The sequence below is a fragment of the Hyla sarda genome, chromosome 2 (assembly GCF_029499605.1).
Source record: "Hyla sarda isolate aHylSar1 chromosome 2, aHylSar1.hap1, whole genome shotgun sequence".
Taxonomy (NCBI): Eukaryota; Metazoa; Chordata; class Amphibia; order Anura; family Hylidae; genus Hyla; species Hyla sarda.
In genome coordinates, this window is record NC_079190.1 from 40,573,597 (window position 1) to 40,590,620 (window position 17,024).

At 44.2% G+C, this 17,024-nt stretch overlaps 2 protein-coding genes across 2 annotated transcripts; both read left to right on the forward strand.

Annotated features, from left to right (window-relative positions):
• The first annotated feature begins 2,615 nt into the window (after positions 1-2,615).
• On the forward strand, positions 2,616-3,350 carry LOC130357364 (DNA damage-regulated autophagy modulator protein 1-like). Its single transcript, XM_056560052.1, has one exon. It carries the CDS (start codon positions 2,616-2,618, stop codon positions 3,348-3,350), a length of 735 nt encoding a protein of 244 aa, XP_056416027.1.
• Positions 3,351-15,705: 12,355 nt separating this feature from the next.
• On the forward strand, positions 15,706-16,440 carry LOC130357366 (DNA damage-regulated autophagy modulator protein 1-like). The gene has a single exon (XM_056560053.1). The coding sequence runs from the start codon at positions 15,706-15,708 to the stop codon at positions 16,438-16,440; it is 735 nt and encodes a 244-aa protein (XP_056416028.1).
• The last annotated feature ends 584 nt before the right edge of the window (positions 16,441-17,024 follow it).

Sequence of the window (17,024 nt, forward strand, 5' to 3'; positions counted from 1 at the left end):
TGAGGAGGAGGTTTGTTACAGTGGTTCAGCCCAGTAGTAAGGAGATTACATGAGGAGGTTTGTTACAGTGTGTCACCCCAGTAGTAAGGAGACTACATGAGGAGGAGGTTTGTTACAGTGTGTCACCCCATTAGTAAGGAGATTACATGAGGAGGAGGTTTGTTACAGTGTGTCACCCCAGTAGTAAGGTGATTACTTGAGGATGAGGTATGTTACAGTGTGTCACCCCAGTAGTAAGGTGGAAGTGAAGGGTGGAGTGAAGGGGCAGCAAAATTAGCTTTTGCTTACGGTTGCAAAAATGGGGGGGGGGGAGTGGGGCAAAAAAATTGCTTGCCCAGGGTCCAATCAAAGTTAAAGATGGCCCTGGCAGTATTGGTAGTGTAAGTATCAGTGGCAGATCCGGGGGGGGGGGGGGGGCAGAGGAGGGATTGGCAATGGGGATTTTGCCCCCCCCAGGTTAATTCCCCCCATCACTTTTAAGGACATCCCTATGTCCTGAAAGATCTTTCCTGGTCACAAGTTTGCACCTACTGCTATGGCCTATAAGCTATGAGGAGCGGTGGTCAGAGCACTGAAGCAGGGCAATACATAGACATACAGCCTCCAGCCATACACTATATATGGTTGTAGGCTGTATTTCTGTGGGGGAATATACTGCCAACCTAATTTGGGGGAATAAACTGACAGCCTAATATGGGGGAACTATACTGCCAGCCTAATGTGGGGGAACTATTCTGCCAACCTAATGTGGGGGAACATACTGCCAACCTAATGGGGGGGACTGCAACATAATGTGTGGGGGAACATACTGCCAACCCTAATGTGGGGGAACATACTGCCAACCTAATGTGGGGGTACATACTGCCAACCTAATGTGGGGGAACTACAAACTAATGTGGGGGGAACTATACTGCCAACCTAATGTGGGGAAACTACAACCTAATGTGGGGGAACTATACTGCCAACCTAATGTGGGGGAACTATACTGCCAACCTAATGTGGGGGAACTATACTTCCAACCTAATGTGGGGGAACTATACTGCCAATCTAATGTGGGGGGAACTATACTGTCAACCTAATGTGGGGGAACTATATTGCCTATCTAATGTGTGGGAACTATACTGCCAACCTAATGTGGGGGAACTATACAAAAATATAAAATTGTACTATTCTGATCCCTATAACTATTTTATTTTTCTGTAAATGGGGATGTATGAGGTCATTTTTTGCGCTGTGATTTGTTGTTTTTTATCGGTACCATTTTTGTTTTGATGGGACTTTTCAATTGCTTTTTTAGATATTTTTATGGTATTTGAAGTGACCAAAAATGTGCAAATCTGGTTAGTGCACTATTACGACTTTTGGGGCCCCACTTTTGATTTTGCCTAGGGCCACGCTAAGCCTAAAACCGGCCCTGCCAATGGGAAATTACCTATTACCATGTTTAAACTGCACATTTTTTAAGTTATTTGCAAATATAGGAGCTCACCAGACCTCAATAATCTACACAGACCAATGAGGCACGTGCTATTATTCCATAGTGCAAGACCCCGATTCCGGCTCTATGGTCAATATGTCACCAGGGGAGGATGGGGGGGGGGGGGGGGGGGCGGCTGACTGAGAAGACAGGTTGAGTTTTATTTTATTTGTTTTCCTTCCACAAACATTTTTTTTTATGAACTTTTAATTATAAACATAAGGAAAGGGGGTGAAAGTGGTCGTGTGTAGCCCCCACAGGACGGCCATGAAACCGATGGACACAGTAGGTACTGTTACCATGTGATGTGTGGGGGCCAAGATACAGTTATATTGTGTAACTAAAGAAGGGCTGTCAATCAGCTGACCCAAAGATCTGGTGTAATAATATGTATGTTAGAAAAGCATATAAATATATATAAAATTGTACTGACATATTCTTGGTTTCTTTTAAAAGAGCTATATAAAAAAAACTAAGGAAAAAAGTCCATAATTCTTTTCTACATATTTTCTTTTGTATTGGACTTTACACAGAAAACAATAAAATATAATGTGGACACCTACAAATGTACAAATATATCCAAGTACAACCCCATCTGAAATGTATTTTTTGTTTGTTTTTTTAACCACCGAGCAGTCACAGAAATGTTAATACATATAAGGTACAGACCTGCAGGTTTATTTAAATGTAACTGTCAGAATAAAAACCTTTTTATATGTTGTACATCTGACAAAACATTAACCTTTGTAGTAAAAGAAGAGAATTGGCAGAATTACAGACACATAAGGTTATATTCAGATGAATTCATGTTGAAAGAGATTTTGGAAAACCCTGTTGAAATGTGGATTCAGCCATTACTAGTTTTACTTGACTGTGGAAACACTAAATATCAGCAAATGGGATGCCAGGATTGTCTGCATAAAGATCTACAACACTGAGGACCAATCAGTATGCAGCATGATGGTGTTTCCGAGATAAACCAAAGAATGACATCACAGATGTGACATCATCGAGTTCCGAGCCTATAGAAAAACCTGCCTGACAATCTGATTACACAGAGAGAGTTGGACAGAGACAGCGGCTTTTGCTTAGCGAATCTTTCCTTTATCTCAGCGATTTTTTGTTGTTTCTTTGTGCCATGGAGATCCAGGGATTAGGGTTCTTGCCTCTCCTTTGGGTCACATGGAACCTTTTGGGCCTCAGCACTGTTGTCACCTTGACCATCGCCCTAGGACATAACAGACAGCCGTTTATCAGTGACACGGCTGTAGGACATCCTGAGTGGATAATATATAAGGTTGTGTTCTTTGGTGCACCCATCATAGGAGTTGCCGTCGCCTACCTGCAGTACCGATTTATGTTCCTGCGCTCTGAACCATCTGCGAAGCATTTTAGGATTTACCAGAAGATCTTGTTTACCTTAGGATGCATCGTGTGCATAGGAACAGCCCTGAATGGCGTATTTACTATGGGGAACAATCCTACAATACACAGGATCAGCTCAGGTATGGCATTTTTTTGTGGAGCCATATATAATATGTGCCAAGCTGGATTCCTATACAAAAGGTCCTACAGCAGCCGGATTCTTTGCCATATAAGGCTGGCCTCCACCTTAGTGACTTCTGTGGTACTGCTGCTCTTCAGTGCTGGTCAGGTCTCCTTCTATATGGAGCTGTGCACCGGACACTGCGAGGCGATTATCTATGTCCCCGTCTTGGTGGCTGAATACCTGGGATTTTGCGGCGTCACGTTATACCAAGTGACCAGCTACACAGATTTTCAGCATCTGTCATTGAAGATTTCCAGAAATGACATTAACGTCAGCCTGAGGACCAAGATACCGGACCCGGAACAGAACCCTCCTGTGGAATAGTGAAGACTGAGGCCTATGACTACAGCCGGGGAGCCGAGAACGGACATTTATCCTGTGTATTATTCTTAATAAATATATATATTTATATATATAAAAAAAACATGTCTCATCCTTCTCTTAACACCTGCCATTGGGGAAGAGTCAGAAAGCACATCACAGGGTTCAGCACTGGCATAATGTGGTCTGCTTAGCATGACACCATCATGGGTTGAAATGTAAATTAGGTTTAACCCCTTAAGGACCTAGGGCGTATGGATACGCCCTGGGTTTCTGGTACTTCAGGACCCAGGGCTTATCCATACGCCCGTGGGAATTTCAGTCCCTGCCGTGCGCCGGGCGGGGACCGGATCGGGGTGCCTAATGATATCGATCAGCAGGCACCCCGCGCAAATGCTCAGAGGGGTCATCATACCCCCCATGTTGGCGATCGGCGCAAATCGCAAGTGAATTCACACGTGCAATTTGCACCGATTCCAGGTCATACGGGTCTATGGTGACCCGGCGACCCAGAATATAAGGGGGATCGTGGTTGTCTAAGACACCCACTATCCCCCTGAAGGGATAGGAGTGAGGTGGCAGAAGTGCCACCCCTTCTATCCCTGCTATTGGTGGTCTAGACGCAGATCGGGGGCGGGGGGGGGTTGACTTTCGTTGCCCCCGTTCTGCCCATCCACAATAGGCAGGGCAGAACGGGGAACCGACAAAGGAATGGGGGCAGAAGATCCACTTACCCATCCGGAGGCTGCGGGCGATGGTGATCGGCGGGCAGCGATGTCGTGCGGCAGAAGAGGACGTCTCCCTGGATCCTACGGAAATTGGTAAGTTGCCTAGCAACATCTGGAGGGCTATAGTCTGAGACCACTATTCAGTGGTCTCTAGACTTTACCCCTACAGATGTTGCAAAACTACAACTCCCAGCATGCCCAGACAGCTGTTTGGGCATGCTGGAATATGTAGTTTTGCAACAGCTGGAGGGCTACAGTTTGAGACCACTATACAGTGGTCTCTAAACTGTATCCCTCCAGATCTTGCAAAACTACAACTCCTAGCATGCCCAAACAGCTGTTTGCTGTCTGGGCATGCTGGGATTTGTAGTTTTGCAACATCTGGAGGTCCACGGTTTGGAGATCACTGTGCAGTGGTCTATAAACTGTAGCCCTCCAGATATTGCAAAACTGCAAATCCCAGCATGCCCAAACAGCAAACAGCAGAGTTGTTGTTGCATACCTCCATCTGTTGCATAACTACATCTCCCAGCATGCCCTTCGGTGATCACTACATGCTAGGAGTTGTAGTTTTGCAACAGCTGGAGGCACACTGGTTGGAAAATACTGAGTTAGGTAACAGAACCTAACTGAAGGTTTTCCAACCAGTGTGCCTCCAGCTGTTGCAAAAGTACAACTCCCAGCATGCAAGGTCAGTCAGTGCATGCTGGGAGTTGTAGTTTTGAAACAGCTGGAGGTTTGCCCCCCCCCCCCCCCCCATGTGAATGTACAGGGTGCATTCACACAGGCAGGTTTAAAGTAAGTTTCCTGCTTCAAGTTTAGGCTGCGGCAAATATTTCTCCGCAGTGCAAACTCCTAGCGGTAAGCTCGCTGTAAACCTGTCAGTGCGAACGTACCCTAAAAACACTACACTACACTCCCTTACACTGTTACCCACAATAAAAAAAGAAAAACATTTTGTACAGCAGTGTTTCCAAAACAGAGCCTCTAGCTGTGGCAAAACAACAACTCCCAGCATTTCTGGACAGCCACTGACTGTCCAGGCATGCTGGGAGTTTAGCAACAGCTGGAGTCACCCTGTTTGGGAATCACTGGCGTACAATACCCCTATGTCCACCCCTATGCAATCCCTAATTTAGTCCTCAAATGCGCATGGCGCTCTCATGCACTTCGGAGCCCTGTCGTATTTCAAGGAAACAGTTTAGGGCCACATATGTGGTATTTCCGTACTTGGGAGAAATTGCATTAAAAATTTTGTGGGGCTTTTTCTCCTTTTACCCCTTATGAAAAGGAAAAGTTGGGTGCTACACCAGCCTGTTAGTGTAAAAAAAATTAAATGTTTACACTAACATGCTGGTGTTGCCCCATACTTTTTATTTTCACAAGCGGTAAAAGGAAAAAAAGACCCCCAAAATTTGTAACGCAATTTCTCCTGAGTAAAATGCGTAAAATGCTATGCTGGCGCACAACAAGGTTCAGGAGTGAGAGCGTGCCATGTACATTTGAGGCCTAAATTGGTGATTTGCACAGGGCGGCTGATTTTACAGCGGTTCTGACATAAATGCAAAAAAAGAAATACTCACATGTGACCCCATTTTGGAAACTATACCCCTCACGGAAGGTGATAAGGGGTATAGTGAGCCTTAACATCCCACAGGTGTTTGACAAATTTTCATTAAAGTTGGATGGAAAAATGAAAAAAAAAGATTTTTTTCACTAAAATGCTGGTGTTACCCTAAATTTTTCATTTTCACAAGGGGAAATAGGAAAAAAGCCCCCCAAAATGTTTAACCCCATTTCTCCTGAGTAAGAAAATACCCCATATGTGGATGTAAAGTGCTCTGTGGGCGAACTACAATGCTCAGAAGAGAAGGAGCGCCATTGGGATATTGAAGAGAAAATTTGTCCGGAATTGAAGGCCACGTGTGTTTACAAAGCCCCCATAGCTCCAAACCAATGGACCCACCCACATGTGACCCCCTTTTGGAAACCACACCCCTCATGGGTGCAGTGAGCATTTATGCCCCACAAGTGTCTGACAGATTTTTGGAACAGTGGTCCCTGAAAATGAAAAATTTAATTTTTCATTTGCACAGCCCACTGTTCCAAAGATATGTCAAACGCCAGTGGGGTGTTAATGCTCACTGCACCCCTTATTAAATTCTGTGAGGGGTGTAGTTTCCAAAATGGGGTCACATGTGTGGGGTCCACTGTTCTGGCACCACGGGGGGCTTTGTAAACGCACATGGCCCCTGACTACCATTCCAAACAAATTATCTTTCCAAAAGCTCAATGGCGCTCCTCCTCTTCTGAGCATTGTAGTGCGCCAGCAGAGCACTTGACTTCCACACATGGGGTATTTCCATTCTCAGAAGAAATGGGGTTACACATTTTGGGGTCATTTTCTCCTATTACCCCTTGTAAAAATGTAAAATTTAGGGAACAAAATGCATTTTAGTAAAAAAAAATGTTTTCTTCATTTACACATCCAACTTTAATAAAAAGCCGTCAAACACCTGTAAGTAGATAAGGCTCACTGTACACCTTGTTACATTCCTTAAGGGGTGTAGTTTCCAAAATATTATGCCATGTGAATATTTTTTGCTGTTCTGGCAGCACAGGGGCTTCCTAAATGCGACATGCCCCCAAAAAAACATTACAGCAAAATTTGCTTTCAAAAAGCCAAATGTGACTCCTTCTCTTCTGAGCATTGTAGTTCGCCCGCAGAGCATTTTACGTCCTAACATGGGGTATTTCCATACTCATAAGAGATGGGGTTACACATTTTGGAGGGCATTTTCTCCCATTACCTTTTGTAAAAAAATGGTAAATTTGGGGAAAAAACTGCACTTTAGTGAAAATGTTTTTTTTTCATTTACACATCCAATTTTAACGAAAAGTCGTCAAACACCTGTGGGGTGTTAAGGCTAACTGGACCCCTTTTTACGTGCCTTGAGGGGTGTAGTTTCCAAAATGGTATGCCATGTGGGGTTTTCTGCTGTTCTGGCACCATAAGGGCTTTCCAAATGCGACATGCCCCCCAAAAACCTTTTCAGCAAAATTCATTCTCCAAAATCCAATTGTTGCTCCTACCCTTCTGAGTCCTCTACTGTGCCCGCCGAACACTTGACATACACATATGAGGTATTTCCTTACTTGAGAGAAATTGGGTTACAAATTTTGGGTGGCTTTTTCTCTTATTACCACTTGTAAAAATTCAAAAACTGGGTCTACAAGAACATGCAAGTGTAAAAAATGAAGATTTAGAATTTTCTCTTTCACTTTGTTGCTATTCCTGTGAAACACCTAAAGGGTTAACACACTTACTGAATGTCATTTTGGATACTTTGAGTGGTGCGGTTATTATAATGGGGTCATTTGTGGGGTATTTCTAATATGAAGGCCCTTCAAATCCACTTAAAAACTGAACTGGTTCTGAAAAATTCCGATTTTGAAAATTTTAAGAAAATCTGAAAATTGCTGCTGAACTTTGAAGCCCTCTGATGTCTTCCGAAAGTAATAAAACATGTCAACTTTATGATGCAAACATAAAGTAGACATATTGTATATGTGAATCAATATATAATTGATTTGGAATATCCATTTTCCTTATAAGCAGAGAGCTTCAAAGTTTTTTCATCAAATTTTGGAATTTTTCACCAAGAAATGATGCAAGTATCAACAAAATTTTACCACTAACATAAAGTAGAATATGTCACGAAAAAATCTCGGAATCAGAATGAAAAATAAAAGCATCTCAGAGTTATTAATGCTTAAAGTGACAGTGGTCAGATGTTCAAAAAATGGCCGGGTCCTTAAGGTATAAATGGGCTGGGTCCTTAAGGGGTTAAGAAGAATCCTCTTCCATACTTAGGGTACGTTTCCACACGGCGTATTTTGCTGCGTATTTGCTGCGTATTTGGTGCTGCGTATTTTCCTATCCATTGACTTCAACAGAGAAAATAAAATACGCAGCAGCAAATACGCAGCAAATACGCAGCAAATACGCCGTGTGGGAATGTACCCTTATGGTAAAACCTTATTTCCTCTAGATGTAGAGGCAGCCAGCTTGTCATGGTTACAGATCTCTGATCTGCTCATTGACATATTTCTAATGAAAATGGTTTTTTTCTTATATTTGGAAGTCTTCATCTACCCCCGATTAGTTGTCCCAAGTGAACTGTACAGTAAGTTTGAATGGACTGTAACAACTAATTTGGACTAAAATGTGTATAATTGCACTGGTGGCAAAAAAACAGTTCACCAGATGACCATTTAGTGGTTGTTCAATAGTGTTGCTCACGAATATTCGCAATTCGAATATTATTCGCGAATATCGCATATTCGCGAATTCGCGAATTTTGCGAATATAGCGCTATATATTCGTAATTACGAATATTCGTTTTTTTTTTTTTTTTTTTTTTTCACAGTACACATCACAGTGATCATCCCTCTCTGCTTCCAGCTTGTGTGGTGTAAAGAAGGCTGTAATACTACTGTGTGAGACTGGCGTGCGCGAAAATTCGCATATACGAAAATTAGCATATGCGTATTTGCGCATATGCGAATTTTCGCGTGTGCTAATTTTGGATATATTCTAATATTCACATATGTTAATTTTCGCATACGCGAATGTTCGCATATGTGAAAATAAAGCGAGAATATAACGAATATGCGAATATTCGCGAATATATGACGAATATTCGTCCATATATTCGCGAATATTCGCGAATTCGAATATGGCCTATGCCGCTCAACACTATTGTTCAACCATTAACCTACTGCTTTTAGGCAACTGAAGAGATCTCGTATCAGAAATGTTTGGCTTTCCATATGACATTATGTTAAAAAGAAATCTAAAAACAGACTTTTAGCCCTGTAGAGCAGAGGTGTCAAACTAATTTTCACCAAGGGCCACATGAGCCTTATAGTTGTCTTCAAAGGTCTGCAGGTCTTGTGTTCCCTTATGCTCCTATATAGTAGTTAAGTCCCCCACACCTCCCCAATATAGTACTTAGGTCCCCTCAGTGCTAACATATAGCAGTTAGGCCTCTATACTGCCACCATATTGTAGTGTGCCTCCCGCACTCCCAACATATAGTAGTTAGGATCACCACACTGCACCCAAATAGAGATGTCGCGAATTGTTCGCCCGCGAACAGTTCCCGGCGAACTTAGCATGTTCATATCGCCGGGCGAACATATGTGAAGTTCGATCCGCCCCCTATACTTTAACATTTAAGTAAACTTTGACCCTGTGAGTCAGAGTCAGCAGACACATTACAGCCAATCAGCATCAGTCCCTCCCTTCCAGACCCTCCTACCTCTTTCACGGACGCCATTTTAGCCTCATTCAGCATGCTGCAGGCTTAGGAAGTGGAGGGTTAGAGAAGCTGCTCCTGCTGTATAGGGAAAGTGATAGCTAGGTTGCTGCTAGGTGGTGTATTTAGGGTCCAGTGTACTTCTAAAGAACTGGCAAGTTTTTTTTGCTCATTGTCACACTAGTGCAAATCACATTAGGTGCGACAGTTGTGCAAATTAAAAAAAAATAACTTTTTTGGCTGTTAAATAAAATCAGCCGTCACTGTTAGTTCACGTCACAGTTGCCATTTTTCTTGCCTGCAGGGCAAATTGTGTCACCCTAGTGCAAATCACATTAGGTGTGACACTTGTGTAAATTTAACCAACAAAATGACAGGCAGAGGAAGGCCACCCCGCAGGGGCCATCGTGGTGCTGGGATTCCCTTTGGCCCTAGAATGGCCAGTGTTCAGAGGCCACGTACCCTGAACCCCCAAAGTTCTGAGGACTTAGTTGACTGACTATCACAAGACACCCAACCTACTACTAAAGCTTCCGCTTGCTTTGAAGAGGAGGAGGAAGACCAAACACAGCAGGCATCCCAGGGTGCTCCTTGTCACCTATCTGGTTCCCGTGGTGTTGCATGTGGCTGGGGGGAAGAAGATTATACCTTCCCCGACATCACTGAGGACGAGGAATGGGACATGAGTAGCTCGGCATCCGTCCTTGTGCAAATAGGGTTTTTCATGCTGTCGTGCCTGTTGAAGGACCCTCGTATAAAAAGGATGAAGGAGAACGACCTGTACTGGGTGTCCATGCTACTAGACCCCCGGTATAAACATTAAGTGCCTGATATGTTACCACATTACAGCAAGGCGGAAAGGATTCAGCAGGTCCAAAATAAATTAAGAAGTATGCTGTACACAGCGTATAAGGGTCATGTCACAGCACAACAGGGATCTAACAGGGGAAGAGGTGAAAGTAATCCTCCTCCTCCTCCCACGAACACGCCAGCAAGGACAGGAAGCTGTACAGACATGCTGTTGATGGAGGACATGCAGAGCTTTTTAAGTCCTACGCATCGCCACAGCCCTTCGGGGTCCACCATCAGAGAACGACTTGACCGACAGGTAGCAGACTACCTGGCCTTAACCGCAGATATCGACACTCTGAGGAGCGATGAACCCCTTGACTACTGGGTGTGCCGGCTGGACCTGTGGCCTGAGCTATCCCAATTTGCGCTCAAACTTCTGGCCTGTCCCGCTTCAAGTGTCCTGTCAGAAAGGACCTTCAGTGCAGAAGGAGGTATTGTCACTGAGAAGAGGAGTCGCCTTGGTCAAAAAAGTCTGGATTACCTCACTTTTCTTAAGATGAATGAGGGATGGATCCCGAAGGGACTGACACTGGGCGATACATTTGACTGAACAAGGCCTGATCAGATGACCTACCTTGGCCTAAAAATGGTCCACACACTGCTGTATTTGAACTCTGAATGCCGGACGACTTGGCAGACTTAGCCGCCACCAACTAGGGTTCAAGCCGCAATGTTTTAGGGCACTTTCTGCTTGGCAAAACAAACAGAAATTTTTCAGTCCGCTGCTACAGCAGCGGCTGCAACAATACCAAATTTTCCAGCCAGGTGTACATGCCTAATTTTCTGGCCTCTGCTACTGCACTTTTTCTGGTGCTGCAATTTTTCTGGCTGCTGCTACAGATGTGGCTGCGACAATACCTAATTTTTCATCCATGTGTACATGCCTAATTTTTCTGGCCTCTGCTGCTGCAATTGTTATGGTGCTGCAATTTTTATGGCCGTTGCTACAGAAGCGGCTGCAACAATACCAAATTTTCCAGCCAGGTCTACATGCCTAATTTTTCAGGTACTCTCTGCTGACATCTCTGTCCATTTTTGCAACCGTGGATATTAGATGTATGCTAATGGTAGCATGGTGGCTCAGAGGTTAGCACTGCTGCCTTGCAGCGCTGGGACCTTGTGTTCAAATCCCACTATGTACTGCCTCAAAGGGGGCTCTAACTATGTGCTGCCTCATATGGGGGAATCTAACTATGTGATGCTAAAGCTTGTTCCAAACCATTTAGGAATAATAGGTGATTTATGCCCTTTATGGATTAAAACCAGACTCTGCATCAACTATGTAATTTTCCACGGCAGTTTTGCCATGGATCCCACTCCGGCATGCCACAGTCCAGGTGTTAGTCCCCTTGAAACATCTTTAAAATCATTATTGTGGCCAGAAAGAGTCCCTGTGGGTTTTAAAATTCGCCTGCCCATTGAAATCAATGGCGGTTCGCCCAGTTCGCGAACTTTTGTGGAAGTTCGCATTCGCGGTTCGCGAACCGAAAATGTTATGCTCGCAACATCACTACACCCAAATAGTTATTAGTGCCCCCACACAGCCCCAATATAGTAGTTAGGACCCTCACACTGTACTCATAGTATTTAGTACCCTCACACTGCCCCCATATAGTAGTTAGGTCCACCGCACAGCCCCCATATAGTAGTTAGGTCCACCACACAGCCCCCATTTAGTAGTTGAGAACACACACTGCCCCATAGAGTAGTAGTTTCACCACACAGCCCCATATAGTAGTTGAGAACACCACACTGCACCCATATAGTAGTTGAGAACCCCACATTGCTTCCATATAGTAGTTGAAAATCCCACTCTGCTCCCATATAGTAGTTAAATTCACCACACAGCCCCATACAGTAGTTGAGAACCCCACACAGCCCCCATATAGTAGTTGGGAACCCCACAAAGCCCCCATATAGTATTTGAGAACCCCAGACTAATTCCACATAGTAGTTGAGAACCCCACTCTGCTCCCATATAGTAGTTAGGTCCACCACACTGCTCCCATATAGTAGTTGAGAACCCCACACTGCTCCTATATAGTAGTTGGACCCCCCACATACCACTACTGGTCAAAAAGACACAGGCCTGCAAGGTCTGAATGGCTACAGTCCTACGTAGAGAACGCAGGTAGCGCTTTGCGGAGGGGGCCGGGCAAGTACAGGAAAGCAAGTCATTAAAAAAATGAAGTGGCGGCCAGATGTGGCCCATGGGCCATGTGCCGGACACATACTGTAGAGCCACATTCAGCTTTTGTATCACTTCTCTGAGAAAACAGATAAAAAATGCTGTAAAGTGGGACATATGTGTGGAATAGCTGTTGGCTAAATGGTCGTTCTGCCTACAGGTATCTCACCTAACTCCATGTTTGTTTCAGTAGGCAATGGGTATTAAGCAGTCAGGGCCGGCGTTAGGGCGGGGCATCCTAGGCAATTGCCTAGGGCCCCCATCCTAAAGGGGGCCCCTGAAAAGCTTTAAGGCAGTACTAACAATACTCCATTTTGCGCAAAATCGCGGTAAAATCGTGGCATTATGTAAAATGCGAATTTGTGTAAAATGCAGTATTCAGGGCATAAGGCACAGACACTCCTCCCCCTGTCCTGAGCATTCTGGAAGAGACGTCACCACGCTCAGCGCTCCACTAGTAAATCCCCCTCACATCCTGCTTGCGCTCCACTACTCGGGGGCCCGGGCCAGCACTTTTTTTTATTTACTTCTACTATGTGCGGCCCTGCAGGGCTGAGGAGGCCAGAGGCTACTGGGAGCCCCTACTGATGTGACCCTTTGGCAGAAGCAACGCAGCCTCAGCCAACCCGGGTAAGGAGAGGCTTTGGGTTGGAGATGTGTATTGTATATATGTATGTGTATGATTTTGTATGATGTGTGCATGATATATTTATGTGTATGTATGATGTGTGTTAGATGTGTATCTATGATGTATGTATGTATGATGTGTGTATGAGGTTTGTTACAGTGTGTCACCCCAGTAGTAAGGAGATTACATGAGGAGGAGGTTTGTTACAGTGTGTCACCCCAGTAGTAAGGAGATTACATGAGGAGGAGGTTTGTTACAGTGTGTCATCCCAGTAGTAAGGTGATTTCATGAGGAGGAGGTTTGTTACAGTGTCTCACCCCAGTAGTAAGGAGATTACATGAGGAGGAGGTTTGTTACAGTGGTTCAGCCCAGTAGTAAGGAGATTACATGAGGAGGTTTGTTACAGTGTGTCACCCCAGTAGTAAGGAGACTACATGAGGAGGAGGTTTGTTACAGTGTGTCACCCCATTAGTAAGGAGATTACATGAGGAGGAGGTTTGTTACAGTGTGTCACCCCAGTAGTAAGGTGATTACTTGAGGATGAGGTATGTTACAGTGTGTCACCCCAGTAGTAAGGTGGAAGTGAAGGGTGGAGTGAAGGGGCAGCAAAATTAGCTTTTGCCTACGGTTGTAAAAATGGGGGGGGGGGGAGTGGGGCAAAAAAATTGCTTGCCCAGGGTCCAATCAAAGTTAAAGATGGCCCTGGCAGTATTGGTAGTGTAAGTATCAGTGGCAGATCCGGGGGGGGGAAGAGGAGGGATTGGCAATGGGGATTCTGCCCCCCCCCCCCAGGTTAATTCCCCCCATCACTTTTAAGGACATCCCTATGTCCTGAAAGATCTTTCCTGGTCACAAGTTTGCACCTACTGCTATGGCCTATAAGCTATGAGGAGCGGTGGTCAGAGCACTGAAGCAGGGCAATACATAGACATACAGCCTCCAGCCATACACTATATATGGTTGTAGGCTGTATTTCTGTGGGGGAATATACTGCCAACCTAATTTGGGGGAATAAACTGACAGCCTAATATGGGGGAACTATACTGCCAGCCTAATGTGGGGGAACTATACTGCCAATCTAATGTGGGGGGAACTATACTGTCAACCTAATGTGGGGGAACTATACTGCCTATCTAATGTGTGGGAACTATACTGCCAACCTAATGTGGGGGAACTATACAAAAATATAAAATTGTACTATTCTGATCCCTATAACTATTTTATTTTTCTGTAAATGGGGATGTATGAGGTCATTTTTTGCGCTGTGATTTGTAGTTTTTATCGGTACCATTTTTGTTTTGATGGGACTTTTCAATTGCTTTTTTAGATATTTTTATGGTATTTGAAGTGACCAAAAATGTGCAAATCTGGTTAGTGCACTATTACGACTTTTGGGGCCCCACTTTTGATTTTGCCTAGGGCCACGCTAAGCCTAAAACCGGCCCTGCCAATGGGAAATTACCTATTACCATGTTTAAACTGCACATTTTTTACGTTATTTGCAAATATAGGAGCTCACCAGACCTCAATAATCTACACAGACCAATGAGGCACGTGCTATTATTCCATAGTGCAAGACCCTGATTCCGGCTCTATGGTCAATATGTCACCAGGGGAGGATGGGGGGGGGGGGGGGGGGCTGACTGAGAAGACAGGTTGAGTTTTATTTTATTTGTTTTCCTTCCACAAACATTTTTTTTATGAACTTTTAATTATAAACATAAGGAAAGGGGGTGAAAGTGGTCGTGTGTAGCCCCCACAGGACGGCCATGAAACCGATGGACACAGTAGGTACTGTTACCATGTGATGTGTGGGGGCCAAGATACAGTTATATTGTGTAACTAAAGAAGGGCTGTCAATCAGCTGACCCAAAGATCTGGTGTAATAATATGTATGTTAGAAAAGCATATAAATATATATAAAATTGTACTGACATATTCTTGGTTTCTTTTAAAAGAGCTATATAAAAAAAACTAAGGAAAAAAGTCCATAATTCTTTTCTACATATTTTCTTTTGTATTGGACTTTACACAGAAAACAATAAAATATAATGTGGACACCTACAAATGTACAAATATATCCAAGTACAACCCCATCTGAAATGTATTTTTTGTTTGTTTTTTTTAACCACCGAGCAGTCACAGAAATGTTAATACATATAAGGTACAGACCTGCAGGTTTATTTAAATGGAACTGTCAGAATAAAAACCTTTTTATATGTTGTACATCTGACAAAACATTAACCTTTGTAGTAAAAGAAGAGAATTGGAAGAATTACAGACACATAAGGTTATATTCAGATGAATTCATGTTGAAAGAGATTTTGGAAAACCCTGTTGAAATGTGGATTCAGCCATTACTAGTTTTACTTGACTGTGGAAACACTAAATATCAGCAAATGTGATGCCAGGATTGTCTGCATAAAGATCTACAACACTGCGGACCAATCAGTATGCAGCATGATGGTGTTTCCGAGATAAACCAAAGAATGACATCACAGATGTGACATCATCGAGTTCCGAGCCTATAGAAAAACCTGCCTGACAATCTGATTACACAGAGAGAGTTGGACAGAGACAGCGGCTTTTGCTTAGCGAATCTTTCCTTTATCTCAGCGATTTTTTGTTGTTTCTTTGTGCCATGGAGATCCAGGGATTAGGTTTCTTGCCTCTCCTTTGGGTCACATGGAACCTTTTGGGCCTCATCACTGTTGTCACCTTGACCATCGCCCTAGGACATAACAGACAGCCGTTTATCAGTGACACGGCTGTAGGACATCCTGAGTGGATAATATATAAGGTTGTGTTCTTTGGTGCACCCATCATAGGAGTTGCCGTCGCCTACCTGCAGTACCGATTTATGTTCCTGCGCTCTGAACCATCTGCAAAGCATTTTAGGATTTACCAGAAGATCTTGTTTACCTTAGGATGCATCGTGTGCATAGGAACAGCCCTGAATGGCATATTTACTATGGGGAACAATCCTACAATACACAGGATCAGCTCAGGTATGGCATTTTTTTGTGGAGCCATATATAATATGTGCCAAGCTGGATTCCTTTACAAAAGGTCCTACAGCAGCCGGATTCTTTGCCATATAAGGCTGGCCTCCACCTTAGTGACTTCTGTGGTACTGCTGCTCTTCAGTGCTGGTCAGGTCTCCTTCTATATGGAGCTGTGCACCGGACACTGCGAGGCGATTATCTATGTCCCCGTCTTGGTGGCTGAATACCTGGGATTTTGCGGCGTCACGTTATACCAAGTGACCAGCTACACAGATTTTCAGCATCTGTCATTGAAGATTTCCAGAAATGACATTAACGTCAGCCTGAGGACCAAGATACCGGACCCGGAACAGAACCCTCCTGTGGAATAGTGAAGACTGAGGCCTATGACTACAGCCGGGGAGCCGAGAACGGACATTTATCCTGTGTATTATTCTTAATAAATATATATATTTATATATATAAAAAAACATGTCTCATCCTTCTCTTAACACCTGCCATTGGAGAAGAGTCAGAAAGCACATCACAGGGTTCAGCACTGGCATAATGTGGTCTGCTTAGCATGACACCATCATGGGTTGAAATGTAAATTAGGTTTAACCCCTTAAGGACCTAGGGCGTATGGATACGCCCTGGGTTTCTGGTACTTCAGGACCCAGGGCTTATCCATACGCCCGTGGGAATTTCAGTCCCTGCCGTGCGCCGGGCGGGGACCGGATCGGGGTGCCTAATGATATCGATCAGCAGGCACCCCGCGCAAATGCTCAGAGGGGTCATCATACCCCCCATGTTGGCGATCGGCGCAAATTGCAAGTGAATTCACACTTGCAATTTGCACCGATTCCAGGTCATACGGGTCTATGGTGACCCGGCGACCCAGAATATAAGGGGGATCGTGGTTGTCTAAGACACCCACTATCCCCCTGAAGGGATAGGAGTGAGGTGGCAGAAGTGC